Below are 13,123 nucleotides of genomic sequence, written 5' to 3'. Positions count from 1 at the left end.
CTATGTGCAAGTAAACATGTATATAACCATACGCCGAATTTACAAGAAGGCTTGTATGATTAAGAATTTGTCATAGACGGTATTTCACAGAGTTTATAAAGTTCCCCCAACTCAACAGCTCACAAAAATAAGTGATTTTGTATGGGAGTCTGGGGACTTTCTCCACTGCTGACAAAGAAGTAGCCTCTATGAGTTACTGTTTAATGCATTTGTAAAATTTGACATGTTTATTGTAAATAAAATGTTGTCTTCTTGGATAAATTGAGTCTAAATTGTGACATTAGTAGTAACAGTGTGTGGTCAAGCAGCAGCTGGTAAGATGCACTTTAGAGCAGACACGCAATGTCATGGCAGCTGACACATTTTTCAAGGGAAGAAATAACTGAATGTGTTTGATTGAATGCCGCTTTTACAAGAAGGCGAACATTATTAAGAAGTTGGATGGAAAGTGTTTCCTAAGACCCTCAGCAACTCAGCAACTCCCAAAATTGAGCAATTTCTCAAGGGAGTCTGGGGATTTTCCCCACGAGGGGCAAAGAAATAGCCTCTATTATTCACCTTTCGCCATATTTGTTAAATTTGAGTGTTGTCTTCTGTTACGAATGTAGTGTAGATGGTGAAATCAGTCATCTCCTACTCCTATTTTGATCCTTTCCCGTTCTGTCCAGATCCACGTGGTGCGAGGAACGGGAGTCCTTCAGCAATATGTCGACAAGCAACAGCTGCCAGAGGAGATGGACGGAGACTTCACCCACTGTCACTCAGACTGGCTGGTCTTCAGACTGGTGAGTCTGTCATTTCTTGGGTGTACTGACCGGGTAACTGAGCTGTGTGTGTGTGTGTGAGTGGGGGGGGGGATTGAGCAGGAAATGATCCCTTGAGGCATTTAAGATTGACTGATATCTATGCCTTTGCAAATTAATCAACATTTATTTTATTATATATGTAACATTTAAGCCAATAGTCTTTCACTGTGTACACACGTCGATCTTACATCTCACCGTTTTGAATATTTCCACGAAAAGTGATGAAGTGGTCGAAAGCGAAGTTGTGTCAGAGGAGCGGACGGATGGAAGGACGTCGTCTGGAGGGAGTGTTTGTTCGGTGGCGGTCGATGATTTCAAAGGGTCGTGATTAAGTGGGTGTGGAGGATGAATCAAGAGGAAAAACGAGGTCTGAGAAGAGTCTTAAGGACTCTTAATGGCTTTTCCCCCCAGACAGTTTACGTTGGTTTATCCAAACAGATGAAAACATTTCCTTGTCCTCCGCACTTTCTCTGACCTCTCTCATGGAAAGAAGGGAAAGGAAGAAAAGATTTCATGCGGCGTCACACACGCCAACCTGTGTGCTTTAAGTCGAGTTGACGGGATAAATAAAACGCCAGTCCTGCTTTGTTCCCCCTACAGAGCCTGGAGAGTCTGACAGAGCGCTGTGAGAGCGCCCTCTCACTGCTAGGAGAAGCACTGCAGTCCATGGACACTGAGCCAATGCCAGACAACATCAAGGTACAGAGGTCGTGTGCCTGACAGACAGAAGTCAGGGGGAAAATTCACCTTGTCCAGGGTGTTGATTGATCTTATACATTAAAAACACTGATAAGCACATTGTTGTTTCTTTTCCAGGCGGTTCCTCAGAGCATCGACAAACACAGGCAGCTCATGGTGAGCGTCCTGGCCGACCAGCGGTTAACTGAGCTACAGCAAAGGGGCGGGGCCTGGCTCGCTGGACTGACAAATAGCCCAACTGGACTGGCACAGAAATCATCAGACTGCAGGTAGTGGCAGTTTTGTTGCTTTTATTGACATTTTTTTCTGCCTCTTGCTTTTGAAAGAAGAGAAAAGATGAAACTTTATCACCATCATGTGCATATACATAGCTGAACACTACACAGAGGGACGAAACCTGTGTTTCTGTGGCTCAAAAAGCTCATTGGGAAATGTTTGGACATTATTTTCTTTTCACAAAATTGTTGTTTAAAATAGCCGATCACCCATGGAAATGTGCGAAAATGCGTAATTCACATGTGCAGGAGCAAATGTCACAGGATTTCATCATGATACAAGTTTTGTTAACCACATGTCAGTATTCTAATCCACATGTGAAACAAAGCCGGTCACATTTGAATGTAGGGAATTTATTTATATATTATATTTATTTACTCTATCTCAAACCCTAACCTGCCGAAATCAATAAACTATATAAAATATAAATAGCTCAATAAATAGATGAAGAATCCAGAAAATGCCCTTAAATGTAACATAATTTTTAAGCATTGTAATTCATAAAATGTGAGATATTTGATTTTTCGAGTTCAATTTGCATCTGTATTTATTTACTGTTGTATTAATTCAACTATTCTTTTACTTTTCCATTTTGCTATACTTGGGAGTCCCCACATTTGCATAATGATGCAGAAATGCATAAAAGAAGGAAAAAAAAGAAATACTGGAATAAATGAGTTTATGGTAATGAATCGGGGGAAATGCAAATAATAAATAATATAGTATTAAAATTGTAATAAAAAATAACCAAAAAACAAACGTGTGTAAAAATATTTTTGCCAAAACAACAATAATATTATTTCAAAACACTGTTTTCTTGTTCAACAGTTCATTTTTTGTTCAACTTGTTCAACAGTTTGCCATTTTAGATGTTAGATTCGAAAATGTTGTAGAACTCTACATGTAGCACTGAAATCGAATACAGTCGCTGATGGATCAATAAAATGAAAAGAAGATGCAGACATTGTTGAACAACACTCAGCACGTGGACTTGTGATAGTAAAAGACAGATTTTGAAGTTGACATTCATTATTTACATTAACAATGTATGTGCGTGCATGTTTGCCGATGATAATAGGCTTCTTCTTCTTATGATGCTAATGAGGCTGCATACTGCTGGAAGAAGATTTAGACACACACCTATTGATGTTGGGCTATTTTAGATATAAAGATGTCACCACATGCACAACGACTCTAATTGGACAGACGTGCAGAAAACACCTGGGTCCCAAGGGGCAGGGACGGGATCTGCATGTCCTCTTTACTTCCCGGTTCTCGTGTGTGATTGAGGGATTTTTTCTGTCACCATGAGTTATAGGTTAAAAATACTCCTCATCGTGCAAACAGAGTTGTTTGTTTTCGACCGGAATATGAGAACCAGCTGAAAGAGAAGAAGGAATGTGAACTTCACATCAAACGGAGGACAGAGCGACGCAGCTTGTTTGTTTGTGCCCGACTGCAGCTTAAAGATGATCTAAAGACTGTTGTATCTGTAGCTGCTCTTCTTATCCGGTAATGAGTTTTGGCTCCGACTGTACAAGAATGAGGCCAAGTACGAGTGCGGGCTGATTGCTGATTTGAATCCCTTTTCTGCCTGACAGTTGGTCTGCGAGGCTTTTTTGTTCTGCATCCAAAATGTGTGATTATTGGCCATGACAAGTTCTCACATTTGTTAGAGCTAGGGAAAAAAAGAAAAAATTCTCGCTTGGTAATCCGGGCTTTTCTCTCCCCCTCAGGGCCGCTCTCGCCGCGACCTCTAAACTCTACGACAGTGTGGACGACGCCCTTCATCGGCTCGTCCAGGTGTCCAACCAAAGAGGGAGCGACCTGGAAGCTCTGGGACGACTAGCCGGGCTGGTGGACAGACTGGAAAAGGTGTGTGCTGGGAGGATGGAGATGAAAGATTTAGTAACCGCTTCACATATGTGGTTGTTTAATCCAGAGACAGGCTCAGTGCTGTCAACTTATTGGCTGTTTCTTTCTCATGTTTCCTTGTAATTGTGAACCAAATTTGAAAAATTACTTCGAAAAGTGGGGCGGCTGTAGCTCAGCGGGTACCGCAGGTCGGCTAGTGATCGAATGTTGGCTGGTTCAAATCCTAGCTCCGGGCTGAGCTGAGCTGCATGTTGAAGTGTCCTTGAGCAAGATGCTGAACCCCGAACTGCTCTTGATGTGCAGTCGGCACATGGCATGGTGGCCTCTGCCATCAGTGAGGGCCCTGCGATGAGCTGGCGACTTGTCCAGGGAGTACCCTGCCCTCGCCCAGAGACAGCTGGGATTGGCTCCAGCAAAACCCCCGTGACCCCATAAAAGGGATAAAGCGGTTACAGACAATGGATTGCCATCGACGAGGTCGAGAACTGGAAACAAAACCAGTCGTTTGCCAACTACCACAAAAACCTCAAACAAAACCAGTCGCCTTGGATCTCTACAAGAGGAAATTGGAGAGCAGCCTTCAGGAAATTAGTCATTATTGTATTATAGACCCAGATACGGTGCTTCCACCAAGCCTTGTTTCCAATTCCCCCGGTGGCCACTTGCGGTATTGCGGCATACAATTTACCCATAGTTCGAAAAGCATGTGTCCCATTGGCTATCATTATAAAAGAGACATGTTTAAAAATGTTGAGATCACACGTGGAACTGCAGATAAGGTCTATTATGACCCATGACCATGAGTGATAGAAGAAATGTAACTGAAATATCTGTGACATCATAACAACAATCTAAAGTCTAAAAGGAGAAACGGTGTTAGTCATACTCAGTGGCCGTCATAATCAGGAAGTAAAACTGGAAGCTAGAAGCTTTTTTTGGCTGATGAGTCAGTCAAGCAGTCTTCGCTGGACTAAATAAGTACCAACCCCTGGCTCCCGTGTCTGGTTCCGCTATAAATCGACGGGATTTTATCCGGTACGACGCCAACAGCTTCCCCTTCTTGTCTCGGATGAGAAACAGCTATTCGGTTGTGTGAATGAAAGGTTTCCTACAACAGAATTATCCCGATCTCTCATGTAAACATCTCAACCACATTGTTGCTGTCAGCCATTCCTGAGGCAACGCTTCAAAACACACTGATGAGGAAAAATTACGTTTTAAAGCAACTTCTCAGTTTCCGGCGTTGGAGCGTTCCACCCGTCCTTTCGCCTCTTCACTGTTCCCTACAGAGCTTGGATGGAAACTCCCTGATTTGCTTGTGTTTTGCTGTTGCCATGTGTTTTCTCTCAAATGTGCTTACCCCACTCCCTCGTCCTGCTCGCACACAGCACAACAAGAGTGTCCGACGCAACAAATCGGCGATGTTACAACCATCCTCTCCCTAAGCGACGCTTCCGTCCTCTTACGCAAGTCTCTCTGCTCCACTTCTGGATTTCACTCCGCGTTATCTCTCTTCTTAGTCTTTGTACAGTAAATGTCCTCTTCTCACCCCTCTCTCTCCCCCGTCCTCCCCTCCTCCGTCTCAACCCCCAGTGTGATAAAGAGATTGAGCAAGTCCAGTCACAGCTGGAAAACTACAAGGACCCTCCTCTGTCCCTCAGCAGGCTCTCGCTCAAGCAGCAGAAATTCAAGACGTTCAGAGAAATGGCCAACGTGAGTGTCCGACGCTTGTTACTCGAGTATATGCTGAATATCTGCATGAATACCATGTTGGAATGAACTATTTCAATGTACTCGGCTCATAATCACAGCGTGATTCTTGAAAATAAAGTCAGCTTATGTAGGATTTGAAGATTCCTTATGTGTATACCGTTAAGATCGACAAGTGTGTCTTGGCCTCAGTGTGGATCTCCCTGAATCCTTTAGGAGCTGCACAGTGAGACTCTGTCAGTGCTCAGTGATTTGGAGGGCTGGTGCGAGCTGGACTGGGCGGGCCTCAGCGACGTCCAGATCCGACTTCCTCCGGTCAGGGAGAAGCTGAGAGACATGTCCCACTGTCTGTCCGACTGCTGGACCACCCTGGACAACACCCAGAGGCTGCTGTCCACCCTGACCGAGGTAACGCAAACAAAGGAGGCCAACCACAGGAAGTCAGGATCATGGAAGTTGTTATCGTTGTGGTCACTTTTTCTGTCCCTTTCTCCTCCGCAGGCCACCCAGTGGTGCGATGCCGTCTCCTCCACCTCCTCCTCCCCTCCGTCCTCCTCTTCCACCTGCCCTCTCGCCTCCCTCCCTCCAATCCCGCCGTCCCGTTTCCAGGACGCCCGTTCCCTAGCCATAGAGCTCGGCGGCGGCGCTCTCCTGGATCTCTGGACCCAGACGGTGGAGCGCTACCAGCGGACCGTAGCGCAGGTGAAACCCCGGTTCCTCCAGTCGGACAGGAGCCAGAATCAGGGCCAGGGGAAGCCAAAGATGCCCTCCGCCAGCAGCCTGTGGGACCTGATGGGTCCTGAGGGGGAGGGCGACTGGGGACTGGGAGCTGGAGGAAGCGAGGGCGGGCTGCAGTCCTGGGGATCACTGGCGTCGCTGTTCAGGCCGCAGACCTGTTCCACACTGAAGATAGGAGAGGAGAAAGGGAACAAGAAGGACGGAGGCGGAGCTGGTGGAGCTGGAGGAGGGAAGTTCCTACAGAACCTCCTGAATCCTGCAAAGAAGAGCGTGAGTTGGTGCTTTGTAGTTTATAAGCCCCTCGTCAAAATATGTGATTGTATATCCGACGGGGTCTCACCTATTTTAAAACATACATGTTATGACAGTTATATCCGTCAGTGGAAAATCTTGTGGATGTTTAAGATCTATTTTTTAACCCCCATGGGAGGAATAAAGTCCATTTCTCAGTGGATTTACAGACTACTTTGCCTTTAATTTGGACATTGGCTTAAAAGTCAACTTGTCTTTTTAGCCCATTATTAAATGTCCTCAGTCCTGCCTGTGTTATTACCACAATAACAGAAACAGTATGAGATGTAGCCATACTTTAGTGATAGTGAAGCGCTAAGCTAGCTGCTAATGAGCCAGATAATTCCCTCAGGAGGTGGCGGAGACTAAAAAAGGAGCTTAAATAAGAGTGAATGTCGAACTTTACGACGTGATAATGTGCCCGTTGATGTTTACAGCTCGCTCTGTTGCCAAGCAAACAGGTGCTAATCTCACGTTCTCACCTTACAGCCCACAGATGCTCCACTCCCCACCAAGCCGCCCAGGAAGCGCCACCCGAGCTTTGACCTCCAGGCTCTCCTGGCTCCCCGGCGAGGCGCGGCCACCCCGAAACCTGCCGAGTCCCCCGTAGGCGGGTCGAGCCGTAACTCCCCCATGTCCTGGCTGGGGAGGCGGACGTTAGCTGACCCAGTCATTACCACTAGCATGGCTGCAGCCATCCCTGGATGGGGCAGCGGTGGTGGAGGAGGAGGAGGGGTCTTAATTCGAGGGGTGGAGGTCAGCAGCAAGGAGGTGGTGGACCACACAGGGTCACCAAGGCAACACGTGCTGCTCGGGAGGACCGAGAGGGAGACGGGGACAGATAGAGCCGGTTCGACTGCTCAGAGGTGGGGGCTTTTTTGCTTCTCTTCTTCTTCTTCTTCTTCTCCGTCTTCTCTTCAGTTTTTTTTTCCCTGTGTGGGAACTCGTGTGTGAGAAGATAAGCCAGAGAAGAGTTGGCTGAGTGCTCCAAAACAAGAGCAACATAATAAATCACATTAAGAGGAGGCCAGGCGGAGATGAAAGGCTCAAGTGATTCATCCTTTCTGGGATAATTTAAGTACAACTGAAGTCTGTTTCAGAGACGATTTTATCAGTCAGCATGCAATCGCAGATAATTTTATCGTTACTAACTGTTTGATCTCTGTCCATTGCTTACTGCCTTCTTCTGTACCACTTCCTCTCCCCCTCCTCCTCCTCTCCTCTCCATCCCATGTGTGTTTCTCTTTTGCAAATGTACTCATCCGTCTTCTCGCCCTCCTGCAGTAAGCTGTACCTGCTCTGGTGCAGGATGCTGAGCTCAGAGAGGCAGTACGTGGCCGTCCTGAAGGGCGTAGAAGAGACGTACCTCCCCTTGCTGGAGCTGTCGGACACACCGGCTTCCATCAGGGGCAAGGCAGACGCCCTCTTCCCCAACTGGGCCAGCCTTGGCACCTTTCACTCGCAGAACCTGCTCCCTGCCATGGAGGGCGCTCTCGTGCAGAGCTTGTTGCAACAGGACTGCTTCAGCAAATATGTGAGTGAAGGAGTACGAACAATCTTGGTCTCATTTATGTTCTTTTAGCCATCAGTTTTGGCTACCAGCCAGTTCCCAGCTTTTTTGGGGATTGTGTTCCTGGCCCCTCCTTATCACAAGTGACATACTTCTACGTAGTTACACCTAAGAGTGATTTTCCCTAGTAAATGTGAAGGCTTTTTAGAAACATAAGGGAGGAAACTATCTCAACTGTATCAACAAGAAATAAAGGAAAGACAAAAGAAACTCCTGAGAAATACATCAAAATTAAGAACCTAGTGGCCACTCAGATTCATCTTTAGGCCCCTTGGGTGGTCCTGACCCCCAGGTTTGAAAACACTGATGTACATAGTTTGTAAAATTCTGGATTGCAGAAGCTTCTTAATGCCTTAATGTCCCAAAAGTGCAAAAATAAGTCCTGTATTGTTAAAAAAAAAGGCCAGTTTTCTTTGAAAGACTGTCCTGTAGTTTGTCTGGGGAGTTAAAGTGTTAACTCTGCTTTTGAGAAAAGGTTATTCAGGTTAAATGTTTCATTTGCAGAAAAAGGTTAGTTGGGAAACACGATGATAAAGACTTGATTTGACTGACACATCGAGAAAATCTGAAGAATTCATATTTAAATGTCAGTCTGCGTTTTGTCGGATGAAACAAAATGCATCACTTGTTGTGCATCAGAGGGATTTTGTCCAGGAGTCAGGTAATAAACAGGCAGTGTCAGATATTTGGAATATAAAAAGCTACAGCGCGCTACAGATTTTGACTTTAGATCGATCGGAATTTATCACAATGAAAGCTCAGATAAGCAGTTTCAGAGGAAGTGCTTATGTGGTAGGAAATGCCTGGAAACCAGCCCCACACCACATAAAAACATAAAGAAATATAAATATATTCATGAATGTCACTTAGAGAATAATGAAAAAAAACCTCTTTAGGGGATAATAAAACTGAAATATACTTAATTTACTGCCCCAATGAAATGAAATGGGGAAATAACAAAGGTGTAGAGGGGTGGAGGCTCCGAAAGGCAACACAATAGTGAGTGTTGACGGTCATTCAGCTAGAAATCTCAACAGGGCCTAAACAGAGCAGAGTCTCTGGCTGAGAGAGAATCAGACCCCCACCTCTCTTAAGCCTTCACAAGAGGGCGTCGTCACACCCTGATTGGCTGAGAGGTGGCTGCCCCAAGCTGCTCTCATTTATTAATTAGGAGCCGGTCCCCCCCCCCTGCACATAGGTGATCTGAATCCACCGCACATCAGTCCACAGGCATTCTGACATTCAGTCAGAATTAAATGATAAGACTCCTACATTAAGATCTTTTATTTGAATTAACGTACTAACAGAACAATACAGACATATTTGCATCAAGAGCACCAAAAGTAAAAGTACCCAGCTGCAGAATGGCTCATTTCAGAATAAAACATTTTATATTATTGGATTATAATTATTATAATAAGTATATGTAAGTATATATATATATATATATAAGTATTTATTTTGTATTGAATTGTAGTGAAGTTAAAGTGTCAGATGGACCTCAGAACTGAACAGAACTTGATTAAATTCATAATAAACCTCATTAATAAATGGTTTATTTACAGTTATCAATAGTTATTTCACCGTTTACAAACAATTTAAAAATTTATTTAACAATTGTTTGTTGTTAAGTTGCATCTGATGTTTATAAACTTTTACAGTTTGCTTTATAACTGGTTTACAAATCATTGTTCGTTAACAGTTAAATAACCATTAACTAATGTTTAATTAACTATAGATTTACCGTTTATTAATGATGGCTGTATAAAGCTTTAACCTTTTTTGTGTGCTGCATCAGATTAAAGGCATTTTGAATGAAGATCTTTGTCTTTCTAAAACACGACTTTAAAACTTTTTTCCACTGTATCTCCACAGCGGGAGCAGTTTCTGCAGTATTCCCACTACATCCGGACCAAACCGGAGCTGGACTCTCCTCTGGTCTCGCAGGCTGCCGACTTCTTCAAGGTTAGATTCATCGCGTTTCCGCAACCATCCAGACGTTTTTTCCAGTTTCCCCCCTCGTGTAAACACACTTCCAAAATTAAATAAAAAGCCCTCAGTTTTCTTCTTAAGCTATACACACAATAAAAGCGTGTCAGGGTCACAGAATCCTTATTTCTCTTTATAAAAATGTTAAATCACAATGTGCGAACACCATTATGAGTAGTTTTGAGCACATCACACGCACAAGCCAATTAAAGTTGTTTTATTCGACAGTGGCGGCAATTAAATGAAAAATAAAGAGCTGTATACAGTAAAGCTAATTACATGTTTAATGTACACTAGAAAAGCCAATTAAAGGCGGATTAGAGGGAAAGTAATTTGAGCTCACGAGCTACAATTAACTAAAACTAATACATCGACGGCATCGTGAGATTACTGAGAGGATTTTACAAGGAGAGATCACAGTGCTTAAGATCTCCGAGGCGACATTCGAGTTGTCAAGTGCTCCATCAAAGAGGCCTTTCTGAGAGTCCGCCACCAGGGGGCAGCGTGAGCTCGTGTCCCGTCCTGCAGCAGGTCTTAAAAAAGACAGCTTGGAACATATTGTGGATCATGGCTGCGGGAGCATTTATGGTTATCATGATGGTGATGGACGTGAAACGGGGTGTTCAGGCTGAATGATGATGGGGACGGCGGTGATGATTGTTACGGTGATGACGACAGGAGCGGCACATGGGGCCACTTCTTCCACAAACCCATTAAAATGTCTTTATTCTTGTATTATATTTGTATTTTTCAGCACCTACTGAGATAAAAATACTTCAAGTAAACGTTTGCCGAATTTACAAGAAGGCCATAACTATTAGGAATTTGTCATTAATGGATTTTGACAGAGTTAAAAAAGTTTCTCCTGACTCAAAGACTCTCAAAATTGCGCAATTTTTAAAGGCAGACTGGCGACTTTCAACAAAGATGACGAAGAAGTCAGCTTTTTTTACCGTTTACTGTATTTGTGAAATTTCACATGTTTCAAAACCAATAAAATGTTTTCTTCATTTATAAAATTAGTGTAAATGGTGACATCAGTTTTAAAAGTGTGTTCAATCAACTGCTGTTGGCATGTAAGACTCACTTTGGGCACAGAAGCAGACAGCGATGCTACAACAAACTGACACTTTTTACAAGGAAAGAAAACAACTTAATGTATTACATTAACTGCTGAATTTACAAGAAGCCCCAAATAGTTGTGAATTAGTTGTAGGCAGCTTCTTACTGTGTTAAATACGTCTTCACTCGACAACTTACAAAATTGAAGGTTTTTTAAGGGTGTCTGGGGACTGTCTCCACAGGCCACAGACATAGCCCATATTAATGACTGTTTGCTGTTTTTTCTCAAAATAATGTCTTATTCCATAAATTAAATGTAAATGGTGACATCAGTTGAAACAATGAGCTCAAACAGTGGCTAAATGTCAGCAGGTAAGACACACTTGAGACACGGAGGAGCTGACAGGCTGTTGCATGGATGCATCGACAAACTGACTCTTTTTACAAGGACAGAAACCACTCAGTGTGTTTAATTTAATGCCGAATTACACAAAGACATGACTGGTTCAGAATTTAACTTAGCCGTTGTGCAAAACTTTCTAAAGTTCATCCTTACTCAACAAAACCTGAAACTATGCAATTTTTTAAAGGGAGTCTGGCAATATTGTCCAACAGTTGAAATAGTGTGTTCACAAACGTCTTGAACATCTATACACGAAACAAGCACAATTAAAAATTGTAAACCTGAATTAAAAAGGGGTGGGGTCTAACATTTCATCTCCAAGTCTAACATTTCTCTCCCTTCGCCTTCCCCAGTCCAAACTCCCCCCGGCCTCCCCCCTCTCCCCTCTGTCCTTCCCTCACTGTCTCCAGGCTCCCACTCAGAGACTGGAGCAGTACTGCGAGGCCCTGGAGGAGCTGGGAGGGATAAACCCCGCCTCTGACTCCGCCCTCTCCATTCTGAGACACGCCCAGCGGCACGGCGAGGACCTCCGGGCCAGTGACCTCATCGTCGGATGTCCGGTGAGAATGCCTGTCCCAGTTTATGACTCTGCAACTGTGAATCAGGTCCCACTTTCCTTTCTTAGAGGGAGAGAAACTAACTCCTGATGAGGTCAGGCAGCGAGACGCAAGTGTTTTCCTGCTTTTGTATCTTTTATTATTATCCTTAATTAAAATAGCTAATCTATTGGTCTTTATTTTAAATATCAAAGCTTTTCTTTAGGTCAGCCATGTTTAAAAATGGATTCATAGGGAATCTTTTGGAATCCAAGTGCGTAACAGAACCTCATTTGCATTTTCTGCAATTTTTTTCCCACTACTGGAACACATTATGAGGTTTTCTACCCACATGAAGTCCATTTTTATTGTTACCTACAATTATCAAATACCTTATTGCATTAGGAAACAACAATTTCTGAGTGTTAGTGGCCACAAAATCCTGGTAAAACCTGTAAAGGTGTGAGAAGTTCTGCTACTTAGAATCAGTGTTTTTTTTCAATGGAAATCTGAACTGAAAACTCTGAAATCGTCTTTAATTTTACTGAGTCACAGACTGTATAAAAAATGGACGTAGTCTCTGTGACAACACCAACAGGTTTTTGCACAGCTATTGTAAGGCTCGGTATAGTACTTTGACAACGCCATCTTGGCGGCACCTAACTCAACTTAAAGGGTAACTCCACCAACTTTCCACATTAAAGTGTGTTTACAGCTCTTGGGGAGAACGACTGCATATGTAAGAACAAATCATATAAAGCCTTTTTGGCTCCAGAGAAAGCTGCATGTAAACTGCCACCAGTGATGCCACTCAGCTGCTAAATTGCATTGTGGGTAATATAGGTGCCAGGTTTCAAAAAGGAATCAGAAATATCTCTGCTTTTGCTATATCGATTTGGATACTTAATCCGACAGTGATGTAGGAGTGCAGTCCTGACCAGTGGCCTGCTTTTCAAAACCTGATGCCCACATTACCCACAGTGCAACTTAGTCACTGATTGACATCACTGAGGCCAATTTATCAGATTACATGCAGCTTCCTCTGGAGCTGCAAAATGCTTCATACCTTTTTTCACATACAGTGGTACTTACCAAGGCATGCGTACAGTTGGTGAATTTACCCTTTAATGGTTCATTCTACTTCCCATGGGAAGTCAGAATTTCCTAG

General features: G+C 43.7%; 1 protein-coding gene across 4 annotated transcripts in view; it reads left to right on the top strand.

Annotated features, from left to right (window-relative positions):
* Nucleotides 1–13,123, top strand: part of arhgef40 (Rho guanine nucleotide exchange factor (GEF) 40) — a 48,045-nt gene that overhangs the window by 20,274 nt on the left and 14,648 nt on the right. For all 4 annotated transcript variants that reach the window (XM_030430440.1, XM_030430439.1, XM_030430437.1 and 1 more), the window contains 11 exons: nucleotides 669–785; nucleotides 1,407–1,505; nucleotides 1,623–1,774; nucleotides 3,518–3,656; nucleotides 5,250–5,369; nucleotides 5,583–5,774; nucleotides 5,868–6,374; nucleotides 6,885–7,261; nucleotides 7,680–7,929; nucleotides 9,841–9,930; nucleotides 11,773–11,979. In XM_030430440.1, the coding sequence (XP_030286300.1) occupies nucleotides 669–785; nucleotides 1,407–1,505; nucleotides 1,623–1,774; nucleotides 3,518–3,656; nucleotides 5,250–5,369; nucleotides 5,583–5,774; nucleotides 5,868–6,374; nucleotides 6,885–7,261; nucleotides 7,680–7,929; nucleotides 9,841–9,930; nucleotides 11,773–11,979 (2,250 nt within the window). The remainder of the gene's footprint in view (nucleotides 1–668; nucleotides 786–1,406; nucleotides 1,506–1,622; nucleotides 1,775–3,517; nucleotides 3,657–5,249; nucleotides 5,370–5,582; nucleotides 5,775–5,867; nucleotides 6,375–6,884; nucleotides 7,262–7,679; nucleotides 7,930–9,840; nucleotides 9,931–11,772; nucleotides 11,980–13,123) is intronic.

The sequence above is a fragment of the Sparus aurata genome, chromosome 10, assembly GCF_900880675.1.
Source record: "Sparus aurata chromosome 10, fSpaAur1.1, whole genome shotgun sequence".
In the NCBI taxonomy this organism is placed as follows: Eukaryota; Metazoa; Chordata; class Actinopteri; order Spariformes; family Sparidae; genus Sparus; species Sparus aurata.
This window is presented reverse-complemented; position numbering and strand designations above follow the sequence as displayed.